Below are 26680 nucleotides of genomic sequence, written 5' to 3' on the forward strand. Positions count from 1 at the left end.
CTATTCTATTCCACTCCACTCCAATCCCTATCCCTATCCCTATCCCTATCCCTATCCCTATCCCTATCCCTATCCCTATCCCTATCCCTATCCCTATCCCTATCCCTATCCCACTCTACTCTATACTCTTATTCCTATTCCTATTCCTATTCCCATCCCATCATTCTGTCCTATTCTATCCTATTCCTATCCTTTCCTATAAAAAAACCCTCTTTTGCAGTCAAGGGGGGGGGGAATTCTCAGCCCCTGAACCGACAAAGTATTTAGAAGAGGGGAGATTAAAATATCCTGCCAGAGGCTACGTTAGGACATTGTAGGCTGGGAAGATCGGGCACAAACTGGTTTGGCTCATTATTATTATTATTATTTTTACTATCCAGCTCCACAGCAGGGAAAGAGGGAGGTGCGGGGGGGGGGCAGCGGCCGGATAAGAGCGGGAAGCTGAGATTGGCTTGGGCTGGGATGCTTGCCCCGAATCAGCAAAACTTTATTAATCAGGTCAAAGCCAGTTACTCAGTGCTGAATCAGCAAATGGGTGGAGGGAGGTCAGAGACCAGACAAATGCTTATGAAAACAAGGAGGGGGAGGGGGAGGAGGAGGAGGAGGAGGAGGAAGGGAAGAGGAGGAGGAGGAAGAGAGGAAGAGGAGGAGGAGGAGGAGGAGAAGGCAGAAATCTATATTCCCCTCCCCAAATCTCACTGCAAGAAGGAACTGCTCACAACCGACCAGCCCAGCGGGTTGGGCTGGGCTGGTGCCCAAATCTCCCGATTGCAGAGTTGGAAAGAAAAATAAAATAAACCACAATAAGCGGCTTAAACAGGACAGATAGGAGGCGACCCAGAAGGGGGAGATTAGGAAGAGAGATAAAACTGGGGGGGGGCGGGGGTGTGTGAGAGAGAAATATGAATGGGGAGCAGGAATTTAGGAGAAGTGCAAAGCTTGGGGAAAAAGCTAGAAGCAGTCATTCTCACCCTGGGTCGTTTAAGATGGGTTGGACTTCAACTCCCAGAATTCCTGAGCCAGCCCTGCTGAGGGAAAAGGGAGAGGTTTCCATGCTGAGCCCTGCCAGCTCAGGAATTCTGGGAGTTGAAGTGCACGAGTCATAAAAGAGCCAAGGTTGCCTACCCCTGCTATAAGGTATAAAGGGGGAGGGGTGGGTTGGACCAGAAGACCTCCAAGGTTTTTCCCGATTCTGTCATTCCGCTACAGCAGGGGTCATCAAACTTGGTAACTTTTAAGACTCGTGGACTTCAACTCCCAGAATTCCTCAGCCAGCCTTGTGTATCTCAACCTTGGCAACTTTTAAGACTCGTGGAGTTCAATTCCCAGAATTCCTCAGCCAGCCTTGTGTATCTCAACGTTGGCGACTCTAAGATGAGTGGACTTCAACTCCCAGAATTCCTCAGCCAGCCTCGTGTATCTCAACCCTGATGACTTTAAGATGAGTGGACTTCAACTCCCAGAATTCCTCAGCCAGCCTCGTGTATCTCAACCTTGGCGACTTTAAGATGAGTGGACTTCAACTCCCAGAATTCCCCAGCCAGCCTTGTGTAGCTCAAAGTTGGTTGGAGAATTCTGGGAGTTGAAGTCCACAAAAGTCTTAAAAGTTGCCGAGTTTGAAGACCTCCGTGCTACAGGGCTGTAGTTGGGCTGTTTCTCTCAACGTGGTGCCCTCTCGCGGTCCGATGGCTTTCAAGTCCCATAATCCTTGACGGCCGAGGAGGATGGGAGCAGAGCGCAAGGCAATCAGGAACAGGGTGCCCAGATTGGGCAACTTCAAGCTAGCAGGCTGACATCAGCCGGTTGTCCCCAAAAACCTCCTGGAGCTGTTTTTCATCCCGCTTATCTGGCGTGCCTTGTTGGTTTCTGCTCCGTATCTCCGCACCGCTCACTTCCAAGGCTGTGTTTTCCTGGTACCAGCCCTAGCTTGGTAGCCACAAGCTTCGAGGTGTGCCCTCGGAGTGACATTTTGGGTGGTGACCGGGATGAACTCAAGGCTGGGTCTATTTTGAGGCCAGGAGGTGACACCCCAGCCTGGATCGCTCTCCGGGACAGGCTGTGCTAGAAGATTTTGGTGCCCCACCTTCTCCTCCGACGTCGGATCCAGCGTTTGGTTCCAGCCTTGTGACTTTGCCAAGGTTTACTGAGAAATAAGATCTCCTTTCTAGGAGATCAGCCTGTTCTCTCTTTTTTTTTTTTCTTTTGAGAAGAACCCACTGGAGCCTTGCTGGGATCTGGAGAAGGTTTTTTAATTTATTTATTTATTCTTAGTTCAAAAAAACTGCTAGACTCTAACCAGCTAGCAAACTTATTCCTGGATCTTCCTGGGGTTTCGTTGCAAACCATCTGTCTGCCAATCTATTTCCGGATTCGCCCAGCTCAGTCTTGATCCTAGAGGGGCTTAAATCCACTGGCAAGATCTGTTCATTCAAAAAAAAAAATCCCTCCCTTCCCAGGTTTCCCGATCTCCGAAAGGAGATTGTAATCTACTCCTTGGATCTCCACCCACGTCACGCTGTGTCCGGGATGGCGTAACTCAAAACCTGCTCGAGTCTCACCTGTTCCCCTGCCCCCTCCGTGTTTTTGCCCCTGGAGGAGTTTCTCAATCTTCGCAACTTTTAGACAGGTAGACTTTAACTCCCAGAATTCCTCAGCCGGCCTTGTGTTTCTCAGCGTTGGGGACTTTCTGTTGGGTGGACTTCAACTCTCAGAATTCCCCAGCCTTGTGTATCTCAACCTTGGTGACTTTAAGATGAGTGGACTTCAACTCCCAGAATTCCCCAGCCAGCTTTGTGTTTTTCAATTGGGGGGGCTTTCCAATGGGTGGACTTCAACTCCCAGAATTCCCCAGCCTTGTGTATCTCAACCTTGGCAACTTTAAGATGAGTGGACTTCAACTCCCAGAATTCCTCAGCCAGCCTTGTGTAGCTCAAGGTGGGTTGGAGAATTCTGGGAGATGAAGTCCAGACATTGGAAAGTGGCCGAGGTTGAGAAACGCTACAAACCAGAGCACTCAGTGCCCTCTTAGCATGCTCCATATCTGTTTCCTCTCGGCTGATATACAGGTAGTCCTCGAGTTACGATCGTTCATTTAATGACCGTTCGAAATTGCAAGGACCCCGAAAAAAGCGACTTGGGACCATTTTTCATGCTTACGGCCTGCTTGAGCAGGGGGTTGGACTAGATGACCTCCACGGTCCCTTCCAGCTCCGTTGTGCTACAGTACGTTCTAATCTGATGTATTTTGCTTCCAGCCTGTTTTTTTGGTTTTTTTGTTAAGCTTTGCATTTCCTGTTTTGAACCTTGCTCATTTGGGCAGGATTGCACAAAAAGTTCTGTTTCCTCTTCATCTGCAAACTTGGCAGAAGCCCCCCCCCTTATGCCCGCCCAGTTGGTTCACACACACACACACACACACACACACACACACACACAGACACACAAACACACCCCATGCAAGGAGGGGAAAATGCACGAGGGAGAGAGATTTAAATTTAAATTTGAAATGCAAAGCCTGGAAGCCTCTAAAGAGTCCCCGAGGAGCTTCAGACGATACTTTTCAGACACAGGCTAATAAATCTTGCAAAGATTCGCTTGCAGGTTGAACCCCTTAGACATTTACCAGAAGGCGAAATGAGTGCATAGTCAATCATTGTTTTAATGTGTGAGCAGGGTTAATCCACCGTGTTCAGTCACGACTGGGTTAAACCAGTTTCTGCCGGATATGCTGTGGTGTTAGGCTTCCAAACACACTAGAATAGAATAGAGTAGAGCTGGAAGGGACCTTAGAGGTCTTCTAGTCCAGCCCCCCACTCAAGCAGGAGGACCCATACCATCTCAGACAAGTGACTGTCCAGTCTCTTCTTAAAAACCTCCAGTGATGGAGCGCCCACGATTTCTGGTGGCAAGCTGTTCCACTGGCTGATTGTCCTCACTGTCAGGAAGCTTCTCCTTAATTCCAGGTTGCTTCTCTCTTTGGTCAGTTTCCAACCATTGTTTGTCGTCCTTCCCTCTGTTGCTTTGGAAAATAATTTGACACCCACTTCTTTGTAGCAGCTCCTCAAATACTGGGAAGACCGCTATCATGTCCCCCCAATTTCTTCTTTTCTTTAGGCTAGCCAAACCCAAATCCTTCAGCCATTCTTCATATGTTTTAATCTGCAGGCCTTGGATCATTTTGGTTGCTCTTCTCTGAACCGTAAATGGTGGTTTGTCAGCCGCCCGGATTCCCAGAGATCTTTAATGGGAACTGAGCAAACCCTCATTATTGCTGTCAACAGCTTAGATCCGAAGAGATGCTTGACTTAGTAACAACCATGCTTGGACTTACAACAGCATTGGAAAAAGTTATTTATGGCTGTTTTCCAATGACCATTTCATCTTCTTCTTCTTCTTCTTCTTCTTCTTCTTCTTCTTCTTCTTCTTCTTCTTCTTCTTCTTCTTCTTCTTCTTCTTCTTCTTCTTCTTCTTCCTATTACGATTACGATTACTATTACTATTACTATTACTACGATTACTACTACTACTATTATTATTATTATCATCATCATCCCCATGATCACGTGATCCAAATTCAGATGCTCGGAAACTGTCATGTACTTATGACGGTTGCAGTGATCCCCTTTTGCGACCTTCTCACAAGCAAAGTCGATGGGGGAAGCCAGATTCCACCTAACGACCATGTTACTAATTTAACAACTGCGGAGAGGCAACTAGCGACCGTGCCAAGAAAGGTCGTAAAATGGGGGAAGCCAGATTCATTTAACAACCGTGACACTCACTTTAAAATGCTGCAGGGATTCCCTTAACAACTGTGTCATAAAAGGGGACAAAAAACACACTTAACAACTGAGCTCAATTTTGGTCATAAGCCGGGGACCTGCCTACATCGCTTTCCCAAAGCTTCACGCTTTTAAATATGGACATCAACCTGAGGCAGGAATGAATGGTTTGGTCTTAGACACTTGAAAAAAAAAATAGCAATTTTCTTTTTTTCCGGCGAAACAATATCATATGAGGTGGCTGCGTCAGATGCGGCCTTCTGTTTCCTCCTCAGGAATTGTTTCGTTTTGCAATATTGTGCTAAGAGGACACAGTATTTAGGAGCTCCTGCTTTAAAAAGTAAATATTTTTTTTTATGAGTGCCTTTAGAGAAGATAAATAAACACGAAAGGCACAAGAGAAGGAGATAAAAGGAGACGCAGATACAACTGTTCATTTAGTAACTGCTCAACGTTACAGCGTCACTGAAAAAATTGACTTAAGACCGTTTTTCTTTCTTTTCTTTTTTTTTTAAAAAAAATACGCTTATTGATTTTTAACACAATCACCTTAATATTTGGTAAATGGCATGTTGTCTGGGTTAGTATTTACAAAACAATCGATAACAATTTCTATAATTTTATAGCTTTTGCTTGATTTTTCTCTTCTTCCAATAATGTTCTCTTTTGCCAACCTTAAATTAATGCATTTCTTATAACAACAACAATAACAATAACAATAATAAAGTTGGAAGGGACCTTGGAGGTCATCTAGCTCAACCCCCTGCTCAGGCAGAAAATCCTATACCATTTCAGACAAATGGCTGTGCAGTTTCTTTTTTTAAAAACTTCCAGTGTTGGAGCATTCAGAGCTTCTGGAGGCAGGGTGTTCCACTGGTTAATTGTTCTCACTGCCAGGAAGTTTCTCCTTCATTCTAGGTTGCTTCTCTCCTTGCTTAGTTTCCATCCTTGCTATCATGTCCCCCCTCGTCCATCTCTTCATTAAACTAGACATACCCAATTCCAGCAACTGTTCCTCATATGTTTTGGCCTCCAGACCTCTAATCTTTAAGTCTTTTTTCTCATAAGACCGTTTTTCATACTCACAACCGTTGCGGCCTCTCCAAGATCATGGGATTGAAATTTGGATGCTCGGCAGCTGACTCACACTTATGACGGCTGCAGTGTCTCCCGTGATCAGTGTTTGTGACCTCCTGACCAGCAAAGTTAATGGAAGAGACGGATTCACTTCACAGCTGTGTTACTACTGTGTTTTCCCGAAAATAAGACCCGGTCTTATTTTCAGGGTAGGCCTTACCTCACCTCCAGCAACGACAGCCTCACCTAGCCGGTCCACTTCTTCTGGGGCCGAAGTTGTGCAGCTGCACTCAGGCCTGAGTTTTATAGTCAGGCCTTTCCAGAAGGCCTAAGCAGCCGAGTACCGAGCTATGGATTCAATCCTTAGCTTGGTGCTCAGCTGAAGATCTCTTACAGAACCGAGCCACAGCTTGGTTCTTGGCTGCAGAGGCCTTCTGGAAAGGCCCGTGACTGAGAAATGCAGGCCTGGATGTAAAAGAGGCCTCAGAAGAAGAAGTGGGCCGGTGAGGGGAGGCCTGGCTGTGAGGTAAGTGGGTGCGGGGCACATAGGGCAGATCCACACCCCCACCCCTGCCCTAGCTTGATTTTTGAGTATGCACCTTGCCCCAAAACTAGGGCTCATTTTCGGGGAGGGCTTATATTAGGCCCAACCCCCCCCCCAAAAAAAATCAAGCTAGGGCTTATTTTTGAGGTTACTGTTGGGGAAACAGGATAACTTAATGACTGTAGTGATTCATTTAACAACTGTCGTAAAATGGGGCAAAGCTCATTTAACAACTGTCTTGCTAAGCAATGGAAACTGCGGCCTCAGTCGTGGCCGTAAACCGAGGACTACTTATATTTATGTATAAACAAGTGTCTTAGAGGCTACAGTTTTCAAGTATATCGGAATATCATTGACTGCGAAGATACCACCACGACGGAGCCCAACATTTCTGTTGCTAAGCGAGACGCTTGTTTAGTGAATTTCACCCCAGTTTTACAACCTCCCTCGCAGCCGGCATTAGGTGAATCGCTGCCATTGTTAATTGAGTGACAGGGTTCTTAAAGTGAACCTGGCTTGCCCACTGACTTTGCTTGTCCGAAGGCTGCAAAAGCGGATCCTGTGATGCTGCAAGCGTCATAAATATGAATCGGTTTCCAAGTGTCAGAGTTTCGATCACGTGGTCGAGGGGGATTCTGCGACGGCCATAAGTGTGAAAAACGGTCATAAGTCACTTTTCTCAGTGATGTTGCAACGTCAAACGGTCACAGAATAGAATAGAATAAAAGAATAGGATAGGATAAGATAGAATAGAATAGAATAGAATAGAATAGAATAGAATAGAATAGAATAGAATAGAATAGAAGAATAGGATAGGATAGGATAGAATAAAATAGAATAGAATAGATAGAATAGAATAGAATAGAATAGAATAGAATAGAATAGAATAGAATAGAATAGAAGAATAGGATAGGATAGAATAGAATAGGATAGGATAGGATAGGATAGGATAGGATAGGATAGAATAGAATAGAATAGAATAGAATAGAATAGAATAATAGAATAGAATAGAATAGAATAGAATAGAATAGAATAGAATAGAATAGAATAATAGAATAAAATAGAATAGAATAGAATAGAATAATTAAAATAGAATAGAATAGAAAAGGAAAGAATAGAATAATTAAAGTAGAATTGAATAGAAAAGAATAGAACAGAATAATTATAATAGAATAGAGTAGAATAATAGAACAGAATAGAATAGGAGGGATCTTGGAGGTCTTCTAGTCCAGCCCCCTGCTGCTAGGTGCTTCATATTGATTTAAAAGCCTGAAATTTGCTACTATGAAAAATCGTTAACAAACTACTGCTTAGGAAGCGATGTCACCACTTGATGATGTCATGGCTTCTCCTAACGCTAAGACCGTCCAAAGGTGTGGATTGCAATTCCTATTTTTCTTTAGCCTGTCGTGACCTGGGACAGTTGCAAAATCAAGGAACTGAGAAGCTTATTGATTTATTAGACTTGGAGAACTGCCCATCATATAAACACAATTCTGGGCAGCTTTTTTTTATTTATTTTTTTTAATAAAGCCCAACATCGCAAAAACAAGAGAGGCGGAAGCAAAAAACTTGGCACCACAACTCATCTTCATTGCTTTGTGTCTCCGCCTTTGTCATATCCCAGCACTTGGAAAAAGTCCAGAATATCTCCATGTTTCTCAATCACTTGAAGAGGGGGTGGACTTCAACTCCCAGAATCCCCCAGCCAGCCTAGCTGGCTAGGAGATTCTGGGAGTTGAAGTCCACCCCTCTTCAAGTGCTTAAGATTGCGAAACACTGACCTGTCTGGAAGACAGATTGTCATATTGTGGGAACCCCCAGGTAATCCTCGACGTACGACCACAGAGAAGCCCAAAATTTTATGTCACTAAGCGAGACAGTTGGGAAGCGAGTTTTGCCCCATTGCACGACCTTTTCTTGCCACGGTTGTTAAGCGAAACATTGCATTGTTAAGTTAGCAACCAGGGTGTTCAGCTAATCCGGCTCTTCCCTTTGACGTTGCCTGTCTGAAGGTCGCAAAAGGGGGGCCCGCGTAACCCCGGGGGGGGGGAAACGCTGCGACCGTCATAAAGACGAGTCAGCGTCCGAATTTTGATCACGGGACCACCAGGAGGCTGCGGAAAAACAACCGGGAGCCATTTTCCCCCAGTGCTCCTTGCAACTTCAAACGGTCCCTAGAGGAAAGGAAAGTCAGATTGCCAGGTTGCGTTTGGGCAGCCTAAAACTGGGCTGAGCTTCCCAGCGCCAAACGAGGGTGTGTTGCCCACCCAAAGTGTCGGCACCACATTCAGCTATGCGGAAGCTCATCCTGGATTTGGCCTCGGGCTAATCTCTCCGTTTCCCCTGCATGGTCGGAGGGTGAGAAGAAGGAACAAGCCACGGTTTTCTTCCTTGTTCCCCAGCGGCGCAAGAGGTTTGAGTTTCTGTTGATCCGTCTCAGATGGACTCTGTTTACGCACAAACACCCAGAGGTCAGCCTGTCTGCAGACGGGATGTTTTCCACGCGGGTGGCCTCGGGCCAAATAGGTCACCGCCTTCTCTGCTCCTGGTTTTCGTTCCGTGGACAACGTCCAGCCTTGTGTCTTTCCATTCCCTGTCCCAGGAGGATGAGATTTAACCTTGAGTTACAGCCTTAACGGGAGGTCGCTGAACTCAAGGAGAGAAGCAACCTAGAACGAAGGAGAAATTTCCTAACAGTGAGCACGATTAACCCGTGGAACTACTTGCCACCAGAAGTTGTGGCTGCTCCATCACTGGAGATTTTCAAGAAGAGACTGGGCAGCCGTTCGTCTGAAGTGGTAGGGCTTCCCGTTTGAGCAGAGGGCTGGACTAGAAGGCCTCCAAGGTCCCTTCCACCTCTGCTATTCTGGATTCTGTATCAATTAATCAGTGGAGCAACCTGCCTCCAGAAGTTGTGAATGCTCCACCACTGGAGGCTTTTAAGAAGAGACTGGACAGCCATTTTGTCTGAAATGGTATAGGCCAGGGCTAGGCTCTTTTATGACTCGTGGACTTCAACTCCCAGAATTCCTCAGCTAGCCATGCTGAGGGGAAAGGCAGAGGTTTCCAAGCTGAGCTACGCTGGCTCAGGAATTCTGGGAGTTGAAGTCCACGAGTCATAAAAGAGCCAAGGTTGCCTACCCCTGGTATAGGGTGTTCTTCTTGAGCAGGGGGCTGGACTAGAAGACCTCCAAGGCCCCTTCCAACTCTGTTATTCTGTGTCAATTAATCAGTGGAACAACCTGCCTCGAGAAGTTGTGGGTGCTCCAACACTGGGAGCTTTTAAGAAGAGATTGGACAGACGTGTTTCTGAAATGGCCTAGAGCAGGGGTGTCAAACTCACAACGTCATATCGTGACTTTTTTCCCCCATTGCCGGCAGTGGGGTGGGCGCAATTTCTCCATGACGCCTCCGGCCCGCGGACCAGGAGTTGAACACCCCTGGCCTAGAGTCTCCTGCTTGAGCAGGGGGTTGGACTAGAAGACCTCCAGGGCCCCTTCCAACTCTGTTATTCTGGATTGCAAAATCGGCAGAAAACCTGGCACCGAGCATGTGTGTGTGGGTGTGTGTGTCTGCGAGAGCTGCCATCTCCGTTTTCACCCAGGCCCAATGGTCCTGACCTGGTTTTACTCATGAGTAGGAAAGAGTTTTGGAGGAAAAGCATTGAGCTGGGTTGGGAGAAGGCGAGCTCGGTGGTGCCAGCTTCTATCGTCTTGCTTGCTTCTCCGCAGTGCTGCTGACGTGGGTGAACTGTGCCAGCGTGCGCTGGGCGACGCGAGTCCAGGACATCTTCACTGCCGGGAAGCTGCTGGCTCTGGGCTTGATCATTATCATGGGAATCGTGCAAATTTGCAAAGGTGAGAGGCCCCTTCGGATCCAACCGAGTGCATTATTGTTTCAGAAGGTGTGGGTGCTCCGGCGCCAGAGGTCTTTAAGAAGACGTCAGGCGGCTGTTTCTCTTGTAACGGTGTAGAACAGAGATCTCCAGCCTTGGTGACGTTACTCTTTACGACTTGTGGACTTCAACTCCCAGAATTCCTCAGCCAGGCATGGCCGGCTGAGGAATTCTGGGAGTTGAAGTCCACAAGTCATAAAGTTGGGGGGGGTATCTCCAACTTTGGCCACTTTAGGACTTGTGGACTTCAACTCCCAGAATTCCTCAGCCAGGCATGGCCAGCTGAAGAATTCTGGGAGTTGAAGTCCACAAGTCATAAAGTGGGGGGGGTTTCTAACCTCGGCCACTTTATGACTTGTGGACATCAACTCCCAGAATTCCTCAACTGGCATGGTCAGCTGAGGAATTCTGGGAGTTGAAGTCCACAAGTCATAAAGTAGGGGGGGGGATCTCCAACCTCGGCCACTTTAGGACTTGTGGACTTCAACTCCCAGAATTCCTCAACTGGCATGGCCGGCTGAGGAATTCTGGGAGTTGAAGTCCACAAGTCATAAAGTAGGGGGGGGTCACCAACCTCGGCCACTTTAGGACTTGTGGACTTCAACTCCCAGAATTCCTCTGCTGGACATGCCGGCGGAGGAATTCTGGGAGCTGAAGTCCACAAGTCCTAAAGTGGCCGAGGTTGGAGATCCCTGATAGAGGGTCTCCTGCTTGAGCGTGGGGCGAGGGTGGGGGGTGGGGTTGGACTAGAAGGCCTCCAGGGCCCCTTCCAACTCTGTTATTCTGTATTTCTCCTGCTGCATTGGTAAGGGAGAGGTTGCCAAGGTGTAAGTAGAGGAACACGGACACCCTTTGGAGATGGTTTGATTTACAAGGTGGTTTCCTGCCCAGAGGCAAGGAGGAGAGTGGGAGATTGGTTGGGAAGGGGGATAAAGAGAAGAGACCCCCCCCCCAGGATGGCAGTGGATTACTTCTGTCTTGTGTCCTTGATGTAGGTGAATACTTTTGGCTGGAACCCAAGAATGCCTTCGAGTTCTTTCAAACGCCAAATGTGGGGCTGGTTGCTCTGGCCTTCCTACAAGGCTCGTTTGCCTACGGGGGCTGGAACTTCCTCAACTACGTCACCGAAGAGTTGGTGGACCCTTACAAGTGAGTGAGGGCCTCTCCTGGTGGCGTGGGAGGTGGCAAAGGCCCATCTTGGTCTTCGCTCTACCTTCTACCCACCTCAATTCTTTCCGTCCTGCACAGAAACCTGCCTCGAGCTATTTTTATCTCCATCCCCCTGGTTACCTTTGTCTACGTCTTCGCCAACGTGGCCTACGTCACTGCCATGTCTCCCCAGGAGCTTCTGGCCTCCAACGCCGTTGCGGTGGTGAGTCTCCATAAATGATGTTCAGATTCCTCTTTGGTTGCCAGCGAATTGACCCCTAACATCTTCTCGTTCCTTACTCCAAAGACATTTGGGGAGAAACTCTTAGGAGTGATGGCGTGGATCATGCCCATCTCTGTTGCCCTCTCCACCTTCGGAGGCGTCAACGGCTCTCTTTTTACTTCCTCCAGGTGAGTAGGCCTGACTTCCAACCAACAGGGTGGACTTGCCAACCTTGGTCATGGTCCCATCTTTGGAGATCCCCAAGGATCAAACGATAACGCCCTAAAAAACCAGCGCGAGGGTCACTCATTTGCATGTTCGCTTAACAGCCACAATCAAAAGGATTGTAAAGTTGGGATCTGGTCACGGGATGACCTGCTTAATGACGGCACTGCTTTCTGAGCAAAATTTCAGCCCCAATTGTGGTTACGGATTGGGTGAAACCAGGCCTAATAGCAGCAACCGTGAGAGGGATCTTGGAGTGTTAGTGGACAATCAATGAAATATTTATTTATTTATTTATTTATTTATTAATTTAATTTGTATACCGCCCTTCTCCCTAGGGACTCAGGGCGGTGAACAGGGCAATACATAAAAACTAGATACAAAAATTAAAATTATTAAAACATGATTAAACAATGCCCATAAATTAATACAAATTTAAAATTAAAGTCGTTTATAAAAATCCCACCCCGTCCCATCAGGCCAGGCCAGCTTGTTTAAAGAGATAAGTTTTAAGATCGCGCCGGAAGGAGCGGAGATCGGGCGCCATCCGGAGCTCAACCGGAAGATGGTTCCATAAATCCGGTGCACCCACAGAGAACGCTCTCCCCCTGGGGGCCACCAGTCGGCATTCTTTGACCGGTGGCACCCTGAGGAGGCCCTCTCTGTGGGAGCGTACTGGGCGGAGGGAAGTTGACGCCGGCTGCAGGTGCTCCCCAAGGTATTCTGGACCCATGCCATGAAGGGCTTTGTAGGTCATTACCAACACCTTGAACCTCACCCGGAAGACAACTGGTAACCAATGCAGCTCGCGGAGTAAAGGTGTGACATGGGAGTATCGGGAGACTCCCAGTACAACTCTCGCGGCTGCATTCTGTACCAGTTGGAGCCTCCGAGTGGTCTTCAAGGGTAGCCCCATGTAGAGAGCGTTGCAGTAATCAAGACGAGAGGTCACGAGCGCATGAGTGACCGTACGCAAGGCATCCTGGTCTAGATAGGGCCGCAACTGGCGCATCAGGCGAACCTGGGCGAAGGCCCCCCTAGTCACAGCTACAATATGGTCTTCTAAGGAGAGTTGTGAATCTAGGAGGACTCCCAAGTTGCGAGCCCTATCTACAGGAGATAATGACTCACCCCCCATAATGAGGGGTGGGATATCCTGAATATCCCGAGATGCCGGTTCGCACAGCCACTCAGTCTTGTCAGGGTTGAGTCGAAGCCTGTTCCTCCCCATCCAGACCCGGACCGCCTCCAGGCACCGGGACATCACGTCGAGGGCATCACTGGGGTGGTTTGGGGTCGAAATGAAAAGTTGGGTATCATCAGCATACTGATGATACCCAACTCCAAAACCACGAATGATCTCACCCAGCGGTTTCATGTAGATGTTGAACAGGAGAGGCGAGAGGACCGACCCCTGAGGAACTCCACAAGCGAGAGGCCTCGCGGTCGACCTCTGCCCCCCTGCCAACACCGACTGCGAGCGTCCCAGGAGATAGGAGGAGAACCACTGAAGAACCGTGCCTCCCACTCCCAATCCCCTGAGACGTCGCAGCAGGATACCATGGTCGATGGTATCGAAAGCCGCTGAGAGGTCTAATAGGACTAGAACAGAGGAATATCCCCTGTCCCGGGCCCTCCAGAGATCATTCATTGAGCCAGCAGTGTGTGGTGGCAGCCCAAAAAGTCAATTTAATCCTAAATTGCATTAACAGAGGGATTCAATCAACATCACATAAGCTACTAATAAAAGGTAAAGGTAAAGGTTCCCCTGCACATGCGTGCTAGTCATTTCCAACTCTAGGGGCCGGTGCTCATCTCCGTTTCAAAGCCGAAGAGCCAGCGCTTGTCCGAGGACGTCTCCGTGGTCATGTGGCCGGCATGACTAGACGCCAAAGGCGCACGGGAACGCTGTTACCTTCCCACCGTAGCGGTCCCTATTATTCTACTTGCATTTTTTACTTGCTTTCGAACTGCTAGGTTGGCAGAAGCTGGGACGAGTAACAGGTGCTCACTCTGTTACGTGGCATTTGGGATTCGACCCGCCCAACTGCCGACCTTCTGATCGACAAGCTCAGCGTCCTAACCCACTGAGCCACCGCGTCCCTAAGCTACTAATACCACTCTATAAAGCCTTAGTAAGGCCACACCTAGAATACTGCAACCAATTTTGGTCTCCATACTATAAAAAAGGTGTGGAGACTCTAGAAAGAGTGCAGAGAAGAGCAACAAAGACCATCACGGGGCTGAAGGCTAAAACATATGAAGAACGGTTGCCGGAACTGGGCATGGCTAGTCTAGTGAAGGACCAGGGGAAACATGATAGCAGCCTTCCAACATTTGAGGAGCGATCACAGAGAGGAGGGGGTCAATTTACTTTCCAAAGCACCCAAAGGCCAGACAAGGAACAACAGATGGAAACTGATCCAGGAGAGAGTCAACCTGGAAATAAGGAGAAATTTTCTGACCGTGAGAACAATCAACCAGTGGAACAGAAGTTGCCTTCAGAGGTTGTGGGAGCTTCATCACTGGAGGCTTTCAAGAAGAGACTGCACTGCCGTCTGTCAGAAATGGTGTAGGGTCTCCAGCTTGGGCAGCGGGGTTGGACTTGATGACCTACAGGGTCTCTTCCAACTTTGTTATTCTGTTCTATCCTTTCCCCGGAATGAGATTGATGGCTCTGAGCTGTGTTAGGAAAGAGAACCAGATCTTTGATTTTAGTACCCTGAGGCTATGCTTTAATTGTTAATGCTGGCTGCTTGGTTGATTTTTATCTTTGCAAGCTGCTTAGAGAGAAGGCAGCTGTCTTTAAATTATTACAGCCAAAGAAGGGCATGAATAAGCTGTGTTCAAAACACAAGAGCTTCTCTTGTGCCGATTAAAACATGCCAGCAATCTGTCTCCACCTGCTATTGTTTCCTTGTGCGATATTATTTTTCCTTCTTCCCCAGGCTGTTTTTCGCTGGTGCCCGCGAAGGGCATCTCCCCAGCGTCTTGGCGATGATTCATGTCCGAAGGTGCACTCCGATACCTGCTCTAGTTTTCACTGTGAGTCATCGGTAGAGAAATAAGGGTGGGGAGATCTGGGTAGATCCCACACGGGTGGGATCCAATGAGAAAATGCAGTGTTTGTCTATCTCGGCAGCTTGAAGATGGGTGGACTTCAACTCCCAGAATTCGCCAGCCAGCAAAGCTCCTAAGGTTTTGATAAGCTGGTGGCAAATCAGCACTCCTGTTGACTGACAAGGGGCCTGTTTCCTAGGCTTCAATGATTTCCTTGGCTGTTTTTGTGCTTGCTCTGCCAACAATCTTAACAACTTGTGAAATTGAATGTATGTCCTTGTTCATTGCAATGAACAAGGACATGCATTCAATTTCACAAGCTGCTAAGATTGTTGGCTGAGCAGGTACAAAAATAGCCAGGTTACCAATGAGTTTTGATTTCACGATCTGGCTGCTTTCCTGTGTTCTTGCCATTTGCTGGCTAGCTTCCTCCCTGTCTGTCCTACATCGTCACAGAGGCAATCCCCTGCAACTTATCAAACTGGCTGGGGAATTCTGGGAGTTGAAGTCTACCCATCATCAAGCTGCCAAGGTTGACAAACACCGATGTGGTTGACTGTTGTAGAATTTTTCCAATTTTGTCAATAGTTTAAACCCGTCGGCTCATTCTTATTTTCTCTCTGGCAGTGTCTGTCCACTTTGCTTATGTTGGTCACAAGTGACATATATACGCTGATCAATTATGTCGGTTTCATCAACTACCTCTTCTACGGAGTGACGGTGGCTGGGCAAGTTGTGCTTCGCTGGCGTGAACCCCATCGGTCTTATCCGATCAAGGTAAGGACTCTCCCGAGACATGACTCTGGTTTTGATCTCTCGACCGTTCTTCATTTTCGCACTTAATTTCTTCTCCCTCGGCACCTGCCAAGCAGGCTGAATACGGTCAATTTCAATGCTTCTGGTGGTGTCAATTTCTCCATTTCAAACATGATCAGTGTCCCTGCTGTGATTAATTTCTCTGCTTCGAATGTGGTCCTTTCTCCACTTTGAGCATAGTCAATTCCTTCATTTTGAGTGCAGTCAATTTCTCCATTTCCAGTGTGTCTGTTCTGCAGGATCCAATCTGGATTGGATTGGTTTTTCTTTTTGCCTTTTAAGTCTTTTATTGATTTTCTAATTTTACATTTAAGTATTTGAAAAGCCGCGTGGCGGCTGGGTTAATCGATAACGACATACAAGTATGTTTGTACAGGTCTCCAGCTGCTACATTAAATTTTTCCTCTCTTTTCCCCTTGGTATTTACTGTCTCCTGTTTAAACTAACACAGTTCTTATTATGTCAATGAAATAAAAATGACCTTCTTACATTTGTCAGTAATTTTTGGCTTATCCATATCCTTCTTGTTTTAACATTCAGTCTTCACAGACAATCAATGTCCTAATTAAAAAGGTAAAGGTAAAGGTTCCCCCGCACATGTGTGCTAGTCGTTTCCAGCTATAGGGGCCGGTGCTCATCTCCGTTTCAAAGCCGAAGAGCCAGCGCTTGTCCGAGGACATCTCCGTGGTCATGTGGCCGGCATGACTGGACGCCAAAGGCGCATGGAACGCTGTTACCTTCCCACTGGAGTGGTCCCTATTTTTCTACTTGCATTTTTACGTGCTTTCGAACTGCTAGGTTGGCAGAAGTTGGGACGAGTAACAGGCGCTCACTCTGCTACGCGGCACTCGGGATTCGACCCGCCAAACTGCCGACCTTCCGATCGACAAGCTCAGCGTCCTAACCCACTGAGCCACCGCGTCCCTTTAATGTCCTAATTAGTTTTCCCCAATTTTTAATTTCCCATTCATATTTAACTTAACATTTAAGATTTATAGTTTCCGAGTTTTAAGTAACCAAAGTTCCCATTATCACAATAGGTGACATTCAGAATACACGTCTCATCTATTTGAACAGATTCTGTTTCTCACCATCTTACATCAACTAGTTAATAATACGATGTAACATTCTTGTTTTCTACTCATTTCCAAGCATCTTACATTTAGTAACCAACTTTTCTCTTGCTTGAACATCAAATACTTCCTCTCTTTTTTTCTCTTAATGTCTGTTATCTCATATCTAAGCCAGGGCAGTTTTTATTATATCAGCTAAGTAAAAACATACTTAGGACTGTTTTTCACATAGCTAGCCGTTGCAGCATCCCGATGGTCACGTGATCCAAATTCAAATGCTTGGAAACAGGCATGTACTTATGACAGTTGCAGCGTCCCGGTGTGTGTGTGTATGTGTGTGTGTGTGTGTGTGTGTGTGTGCAGTGCTTTTTTTGTAAAAGAAAAAGGTGCCAGAACTCACACACATCATACAACCCGCCTTGCCTACCCTACAAGGTTCCATCCAAAAAAGGTGCCGGAACTCCGTTTTGAGCGTTCTATGAGAAAAAAAGCCCTGTGTGTGTGTGTTTGTGTGTGTGTGTGTGTGTGTGTGAGACGCAATCTCCTTTTGCGAACTTCTGACAATGGGGGAAAAGCCGGATTCACTTTAACAACCTAACAACTGTCTTGCTTAGCAACAGAGTTTTCTACAGAGAAAGGAAGAATTGGGATACAGATCTCCTCCTTCTCAGCAATCCTGGCCTAGATCTGGTTTTCTTCTGGCTAAGGAAGTAGAGACATTTTTGTTTTCCTGGCATTTCGGTCTAAGTTCATCCCACTTCTCTCTCTCCAACCCCCCCCCCCCCCGCAGGTGAGCCTGTTCTTCCCCTTCATCTACCTGCTTTTCTGGGCTTTCCTGTTGGTCTTCAGCCTGTGGTCGGAACCTTTGGTGTGTGGCGTCGGGCTGGCCATCATGTTGACAGGCGTTCCCGTCTACTTCCTGGGCGTCCATTGGGAGAACAAGCCCCCGGCCTTCCACACCTTGATCAGTGAGTGTTGGACCCCCTTCCCCCCAGGCAAGGAGGGGGTGGGATAGGTTGAAGAAGGGGGGGGGTCTTTTCCCTTTGGAAGGGAATGTTTGTGGCTCAGGGTGGAACTGGGGGGCTGGGCTTGGTGCTCTCTCTTGAGCTGGGTGGTTTTCTGGCAGACGTTTCGTGGCCCAACCAGGTAACATCATCAGGGCTAGGAGAGGAGGGGGGGGGTTGCTCTGTTTATATACTAGTCAGTGGCTTGACCACCAACCCTGACAGGACCAGCCCCCCCTCCACTCCACATCGCTTCCCTCTCTTCTAGCACTGACGATGTTCCCAGGTTTGGTAATGAAAGGTCTGCAAGAAAACCACCAAGCTCAGAGAGCACCAAGGACCCTACAGCCCCCCCCTCCTTCTCCTCCTCTCCCCCCTTTACTCCACAAACCTCCCTCCCTTCTTGCACTGATGATGTTCCCAGGTTTGGTAATGAAAGGTCTGCAAGAAAATCAACTGGCTCAGAGAGTACCAAGGACACAGCACCACTCCTCCTCCTCCTCCTCCTCCTCCTCCTCCTCCTCTCCCTCCTTCATTCCACAAACCTCCCTCCCTTGTATCACTGATCACTGTATCACCAAGAGCCTTGGTGGAGCAGTGGGCTAATGCCTCCTTAAGTAACACCAGCTGCCTGCAATTAGTGCAGGTTCGCATCCCACCAGGCTCAAGGTTGACTCAGCCTTCCATCCTTCCGAGGTAGGTAAAATGAGGACCCAGATTGTTGGGGGCAATTAAGCTGACTTTGTAATAATGCCGCTTGGGGATGTGTGTGTGAAAGCCCTAATAAGCAGGCATATACATAGAATGAAGGCTACTGCTAAGTTTGTAAGCCGCCCTGAGTCTTCGGAGAAGGGCGGGATATAAATGGAATTAAAATAAAATAAAAATAAAATAATAAGCAGGCATATACATAGAATGAAGGCTACTGCTAAGCTTGTAAGCCGCCCTGAGTCTTCGGAGAAGGGCGGGATATAAATGGAATTAAAATAAATAAATAAAATAAATAGTGTTACCTAGTTTGGTAATGAAAGGTCTGCAGGAAAACAACCAATCTCAGAGAGCACCAAGCACCCTACAGCACTCCTCCTCTTCCTCCTCCTCCTCCTCTCCCCCCTTCATTCCACAAACCTCCCTCCCTTGTAGCACTGATAGTGTTACCTAGTTTGGTAATGAAAGGTCTGCAAGAAAACCACCAATCTCAGAGAGCACCAAGGACACAACAGCACTCCTCCTCCTCCTCCTCCTCCTCCTCCTCCTCCTCCTCCTCCTCCTCCTCCTCCTGTCCCCCCTTCACTCCACATCGCTTCCCTCTCTTATAGCACTGATGACGTTCCCTAGTTTGCTAGTGAAACATCTGCAAGAAAACCACCCAGCTCAGAGAGCACCAAGGACACGACATCATTCCTCCTCCTCCTCCTCCTCCTCCTCCTCCTCCTCCTCCTCCTCCTCCTCCTCCTCCTCCCCCTCTTCCTTCCTGCAAATCCCCCTCCCTTCTAGCCTTGATGATGTTCCCTAGTTTGGCAGTGAGTCGTCTGCAAGAAAACCCACCCGGCTCTTATTCTCTTCGCCCGATCCGTTTTTTTCCCTTTCTTCCAGACGGGATCACTCGGGTGGGGCAGAAACTCTGCGTGGTCGTGTACCCCAAGATGGACGCCGGGGAAGTCGAGAACGAGCTCAGCAAAGAGACCAAAGAGCAGCTGGAGCCCATGTGTGAACAGAATTGAGCAAACGGAAGGAACAGCCAAACACGGACTGCGTTGGTTTTTTAGCCACTAGGAACGGTTCGCCGGATCCCGTTGGCCAGAGCTGGACCCGTTTGGGGGGGAATGACACCCCCTCTCCCCAAATGCACACACTCCTTCCCCCAGCTTCTTGCAGGGTCTGGGGTCCACACACACCCCCCAATCCCCGCCTGCAGTGCCTCCCGCTGGGGCAGAGACGGATGGGGCAACCCTTAAGGGCTGGAGCCCCATTCCTGCTGCTCGCCCCACACTTTTGGGAAAGCTTCTTTTGTTACTGCCTTATATTTGGGAGGGGGGCAATATTTTAAGGGGTGGTGGCGGAACCCCAGCTGTCCCGGGAGCGTTCACTCCTGCAGTGGTGCCCTCGTATATTCCAGGTTTCTTCATTTCTCCCCTCCTCCCCCCACCACACACACCCCTGTCTTTTCTTTTCCATTTTGTTTTGGATGTCATAAATTAAACGCCATTCGCCGTTCGGATGACTTCCTGGCTAGGTTTCTTCGTTGATGAAACAGCAACTCATCAAGCAAAGTGCCTTGTCCCCGGAGGGGGGTGGGCGGCACAAGCTCCCATCGGGATGAGTCAGCCAGGATTGAGAAACTGTAGCTTCGCCGGCTCCGTGCCACCTTGGCAACGGTGCGGCAGACAAGCTGCGATGGTGCCATGGAAGCAGAGAGGAAAATAACAGGATCTTGTGCTGCGTTTTTTTTTAAAAAAAATAGATAGGATTGAGGTTTAGGTTAGAACAGTGTTTCTCAACCTTAACCCCTTTAGAATGGGTGGACTTCAGCTCCCAGAATTCCCCAGCCAGCATGGCTGGCTGGGGAATTCTGGGAGTTGAAGTCCACCCAGCAGAAAGTTGCCAAGGTCGAGGAAAGCCAGGGTGGCTGGGGAATTCTGGGAACTGAAGTCCACCCATCAGAAAGTTGCCATGGTTGAGAAACTCAAGGTTGGTGGGGAATTCGGGGAATCGAAGTCCACCCTTCAGAAAGTTACCATAGCTGACAAACACAAGGATGGTTAAGGAATTATGTTTTGTTTTTATTTGTCCACATATGGTTAGACACACAAGGAATTGATCTCCGGTACTGGAGTACTAGAAGGGACACGGTGGCTCAGTGGGTGAGGACGCTGAGATTGTCGATCAGAAGGTCGGCAGTTTGGCGGGTCGAATCCCGAGTGCCGCGTAGCAGAGTGAGCGCCTGTTACTCGTCCCAGCTTCTGCCAACCTAGCAGTTCGAAAGCACATAAAAAAATGCAAGTAGAAAAATAGGGACCACTACGGTGGGAAGGTAACAGCATTCTGTGCGCCTTTGGCGTCTACTCATGCCGGCCACGTGACCATGGAGACGTCCTCGGACAAGCGCTGGCTCTTCGGCTTTCAAACGGAGACGAGCACCGGCCCCTAGAGTCGTAAACGACTAGCACGCATGTGCGGGGGAACCTTTACCTTTACCTTACTGGAGTACTAACAAAACAACAGAAATTACTATTATTATTATTATTATTATTATTATTATTATTATTATTATTATTATTATTATTATTATTATTATCATTATCATTATTATTATTATTATTTTGATGTATAGAGGCAATAAAATGGGGAAGTATAAAGTAATTAAAGACAGTATTAATAATAATATAATAGTAATAATACTGTCTTTTATTACTTTATACTTCCCTATTTTATTACCTGTATACATCACCAATAATAATAATAATAATAATAATAATAATAATAATAATAATAATAATAATAATAATAATGAGATACCTGGTTGATACCTAGGATGCTGGCAGCAACCTGTGTCAACCATTAGTGCCAGTGTTCAGTTGACTGAGTTTCATGTTTTATGAATAAAAGTTTTATATAATAATAATAATAGTAGTAGTAGTAGTAGTAGTAGTAGCAGCAATGTGTACAGGCAATAAAATGGGGAAGTATAAAGTAATAAAATAATAATAATAATAATAATATAATATAATAATAATAATAATAATATAATAATAATAATAATAATAATAATAATAATAATAATAATAATAATAATAATAATAATAATAATAATAATAATAATAATAATAATAATTTTATTTATATACCGCCCTTCTCCCGAAGGACTCAGGGCGGTGAACAGGGCAGATATATAAAAAATACAAAAATACAAAAGTTTAAAAAAAAATTAAACATATGCCCAACTAAAAACAGTAAATACATATATTAAAAATGACAATAAAAACCATTAGTCAACCATTAGTGCCGGTCTTCAGTTGACTGAGTTTCATGTTTTATGAATAAAAGTTTTATATAATAATAATAATAATAATAATAGTAGTAGTAGTAGTAGCAATGTGTACAGGCAATAAAATGGGGAAGTATAAAGTAATAAAATAATAATAATAATAATAATAATAATAATAATAATAATAATAATAATAATAATAATAATAATAATAATAATAATAATACTGCAGCCACACTCTAAGGGTTAATATGAATACACATTAGGCAAAAATAACTTAGTAGTTATTGTATTTTGTCAGCTGGGAAAATTAGATGTTCAGCAGAGTGAAGGCAGCAGGGAAGAAAATGGGAGTGTAAGTTTCATTTAAGTTTCATTTTGAAAGTTGAGGTCCATCTATCTTAAAAGTTGACAAGGTTAAGAAACACTGTTAGAATATCTGAGAGAGAGGGTGGGGGGGGGAGAGAGAATTTGGTGAGAAATAGTAAATCTAACGGATTAGTTTCCCAACTAGTAGCCAGAAAGAATTAATTAAATACTTCATTTCTCAAGTCGGTGACCATCTTGAACGATTGGGCTCCATCTCTGAAAAAACCCCAGAACTCGAGTTTGATTCAATTTTATTCAGCTGGCTGAATTGGAAGCCAAGGGGAGCGTGGTTGGAATTTGAAAAGGAGACCACCAGGAGATGACCAGTTTTGTAGGATGGAGCAGGCAGTTTGACTCAGCACACTGTGAGGGGAGGGTAAGGTGAGAATCAAGGGGGCTTATGGGGGGATGTCTTTGGGAAAGGGCAGCCTCTGTGCAGGACTTACATTTTTTTTTGGGGGGGGTAGCAAACTACGTTCACCTCCCTCCCTGAGGTATCATGAATTCAGCTCTGCCTTTCTCCACAGCAGGGGGCAGCCCTGAGCTGGCTCTGAGGACAGCTAAGCAGGATTAGGGCTGGCTGACAGCAGGAGGGGAGACCTTCAAAAAAAATCCCAGAATTGCAGGCTTGGCAGGGGGGAAAAAACAGTATGGAGAGTCTTCAACTTACAACGATTCATTTAGCGACCGTTCAAAGTTACAACAGCACTGAAAAAAGTGACTTATGATTGTTGTTCAGACTTACAACCATTGCAGCATCAAAATTCAGAAGCTTGGCAGCTGGCTCTATTTATGATGGGGTCATGTGATGCCTTTTGCGACCTTCTGACCATGGAATGGAATAGAATAGAACAGAACAGAGTAGAATAGAAAATATGGAATGGAATGGAACAGAAGAGAAGAGAATAGAGAAAATATAGAATAGAATAGAATAGAATAGAATAGAATAGAATAGAATAGAATAGAGTAGAGTAGAGTAGAGTAGAGTAGAGTAGAGTTGAGTAGAGTAGAGTAGAATAGAATAGAATAGAATAGAATAGAATAGAATAGAATAGAATAGAATAGAAAATATGGAATGGAATGGAATAGAATAGAATATAGTCACTTTAAATGTACACTAATCAGCATACATTAAAATGAAGTTTTGTTGCATTCAGCCCTCCAAGGGTAACCACTTCCAATATACACTACATAAACATTACAAAAGATTATGCATATAAACACACACACACACACTACAGAGAAACAACACAGTCTAGTTCGGATGTATACATATACGTGGTGAGAAAAAAGAATCCTGCGAATTTACAAGACGGATGGTGTAAGGAGCAAAGCTGTTGCAGAATCTAGTAGTCCTGCTATAAATGCTTCGAAACCTCCTCCTAGAGGGGAGCAACAGAAACGGACCGTGAAGTGGGGGTGAGTGGGGTCTCTAACAATCCTCCGAGTTCTAAGCACATATGAGCGCTGGCAGGGCTTTTTTTTGTCATAGAACGCTCAGAACGGAGTTCCGGCACCTTTTTTGGATGGAACCTTGTAGGGTAGGCAAGGCGGGTTGTATGATGTATGTGAGTTCCGGCACCTTTTTCTTTTACAAAAAAAGCACTGAGCGCTGGTAAGCTGTATCCTGAATAAGGGGAAGTGAACTTCCTATAATCTTTTGAGCTGTCCTCACCACTCTGCATGGACCTTCTATCTGAGGCTCTGCTACCCCCAGACCAGACTGTGACGCAGTTTGTTAAGATGGTCTCAATTGTGCCTCTGTAAAAAGTGGCCAGGACAGAAGGAGAAACAGAGGCCAGCAAAGTCAATAGGGAAGTCAGATTCACTTAACCACCATGTTACTAACTTAACAACTGCCGTGGCTCGCTGAACGACTGTGGCAGGGAAGGTCATAAAATGGAGCAAAACTCACTTAACGAACGTCTCGCCCAGCAACAGAAATTTCAGTCATAGCGACTGGCCAAATTTTAATGTTTAAAGAAGGTTAACAGCTTTTTGCCTGGAAAATTGTTGTTGTATGTTCTCGAAGTCCCTCGGCTCCAAACACTTCCTTCAGACTCCTTCATCCTAACGAGACCCAACAAGACTACCTGCTTATCTTCTTCATGGCATCTGAAGATGCTTTTTCTTTTTTCAGGAGGCAACTGAATTTCCTTGTTTTTTTCTTTGAAGAGGTTTTGCTTCACATCCCGGAAGCTTCTTCGGGTTCTGACTGAACGGGTGGGGAAATGGAAGGATTTATACTCCTTTGCAGTCATCTGGTCATTTGCCTTCTTTCAGAGAGTTGCTGAGGCCACCTGGAGGTTTACCTGTGTCCTCAGGGTCACCTGAGTGGTGCAAATGGGTGTGGAGACTTCTTGGCCCAACAAGGAATATAAATCCTTCCATTCCCCACCATTCAGCCAGAACTGAAGAAGCTTCTTGGAGAAGAAGTGAAACCTCTTCAAAGAAAAACAAGAAAGTTCAATTGCCTCCTGAAAAAAGCACCTTTGGGACAATCATGATCTGGATTAAAATGGAGAATCTCCTTCGACATTCTTCACGCCACAAACCACAATTTTTTTTAGGGAGCATTCAGACAAGGTTGTTGCCAGCTCTTGAAGGACCAAAAAGACCTCCAAGACCCCTTAGTCAGAAGGTGAAAGAGTTTGAGCTTGCCCATGTCTGAAATAAAGGTAGTCCTTGAGTTACAACGATCTGCTTAGTGACCGTTCAGAGTTACAGCGGCACTGAAAAAACGCGACTGATGGGCAGTTTTCACACTTAACGACCGTCGCTGCGTTCTCGTGGTCACGTGATCCAAAAATCCGGCTGCTTGGCAACTGACTCGTATTTATGACGATCGCAGCGTCTCGGGGAGGGGGGGAAATCCTGCAATCCCCTTTTGCGACCTTCTGACAAGCAAAGTCGATGTGGGGGGGAAGCCGGATTCCTCTTAGTAAGATTCCTCTTACTAATTTAACGACTGCAGTGGATGCAACTAGCCACTGTGGCAAGAAAGGTTGTAAAATGGGGCAAAACGCACTTAACGACCGTGTCCCTTAGGAAAGGAGACTTTGGGCTCAATTGTGGTCGTAAGTCAAGGACTTACTTTTCTCCCACTGGTTCCTTTTTTTTCCTTATGGGGCAGGAAAAGATGTTGTGCAACTGTTGTTTTTTTGCTTTGTGGCGCCCTCTACGGGGATGGAAAGGTACTTTATTCACCCATCTCCTACACCAGGGGTAGGCAACCTTGGCTCTTTTATGACTGGTGGACTTCAACTCCCAGAATTCCTGAGCCAGCCATGGTGAGGAGAAATGGAGAGGTTTCCAGGCTGAGTCATGCTGGCTCAGGAATTCTGGGAGTTGAAGTCCACGAGTCATAAAAGAGCCAAGGTTGCCTACCCCTGTCTTAAACCACCATTTAATCAGGATTTGTTGAATAAGCCACACACAACAGCCATGATTTACCAGCCACAAGGGTGAGTATGCCCACAACAGGCAATGCCAAAACAAATCACATTACACTTCCATCAAATGCGTGGAGTTAAGCAAGCATTGTTAAATAAATGGTTAAAAACTAAACATAGAAATAGAAATTCAATGGTTAGATTTTTTTTGTTTATCTGCTTTTTCTTGGTGGAGCAGTGGGCTAATGCCTCCTTAAGTAACACCAGCTGCCTGCAATTAGTGCAGGTTCGAGTCCCACCAGGCTCAAGGTTGACTCAGCCTTCCATCCTTCCGAGGTAGGTAAAATGAGGACCCAGATTGTTGGGGGCAATTAAGCTGACTTTGTAATAATGCCGCTTGGGGGTGGGGGCAAAAGCCCTAATAAGCAGGCATATACATAGAATGAAGGCTACTGCTAAGCTTGTAAGCCGCCCTGAGTCTTCGGAGAAGGGCGGGATATAAATGGAATTAAAATAAAATAAAAAATAAATAAATAAAATAAATATAGATGCAAGAGGCTTGCATGCCTTCACGATTTTACAGTCTGCCCATGTGTATTAGAGTTGTTTTTTTCAACCTTGGCAATGTTAAGATGGGTGGACAAGGACATGGGCTGGCGGAGGAATTCTGGGAGTTGAAGTCCACCCATCTTAACATTGTTGAAGCTGAAAAATGCTGGTATGTTTTAATTCTCATGAATGAAGGCCAATATTTTAATTCTGCACCTCCTCCAGTCTTTTGCTAATTTCTGGCATTTGGGTCTAAATACCCACCTTTTCCAGGAAAAGGCTAATTAGAACAGAATAGAATAAGAGAGTTGGAAGGGACCTTGGAGGTCATCTAGTCCAACCCCCTGCTCAGGCAGGAAACCCTAGACCATTTCAGACAAACGGCTGTCCAATCTCTTCTTAAAAACTTCCAGGGTTGGAGCATTCACAACTTCTGGAGGAAGGTTGTTCCATTGGTTAATTGTTCTAACTGTCAGGAAGTTTCTCCTTAGTTCTAGGTTGCTTCTCTCCTTGATTAGTTTCCATCCGTTGC

General features: G+C 46.2%; 1 protein-coding gene across 1 annotated transcript in view; it reads left to right on the forward strand.

Annotated features, from left to right (window-relative positions):
• The window catches only part of LOC308677959 (large neutral amino acids transporter small subunit 2-like), a gene marked incomplete at its 5' end in the record, with an annotated part of 30895 nt that extends 10831 nt beyond the window's left edge, over positions 1-20064 (forward strand). The window contains 8 exons of the mRNA XM_081344687.1: positions 10137-10262; positions 11296-11449; positions 11549-11672; positions 11757-11860; positions 14846-14942; positions 15585-15734; positions 17637-17814; positions 19447-20064. Coding sequence (XP_081200813.1) covers positions 10137-10262; positions 11296-11449; positions 11549-11672; positions 11757-11860; positions 14846-14942; positions 15585-15734; positions 17637-17814; positions 19447-19574 — 1061 coding nt within the window. The 3' untranslated portion in view covers positions 19575-20064. The remainder of the gene's footprint in view (positions 1-10136; positions 10263-11295; positions 11450-11548; positions 11673-11756; positions 11861-14845; positions 14943-15584; positions 15735-17636; positions 17815-19446) is intronic.
• Positions 20065-26680: the final 6616 nt, after the last annotated feature.

This window comes from Vipera berus (assembly GCF_964194415.1).
Source record: "Vipera berus genome assembly, chromosome: Z".
Classification (NCBI taxonomy): Eukaryota; Metazoa; Chordata; class Lepidosauria; order Squamata; family Viperidae; genus Vipera; species Vipera berus.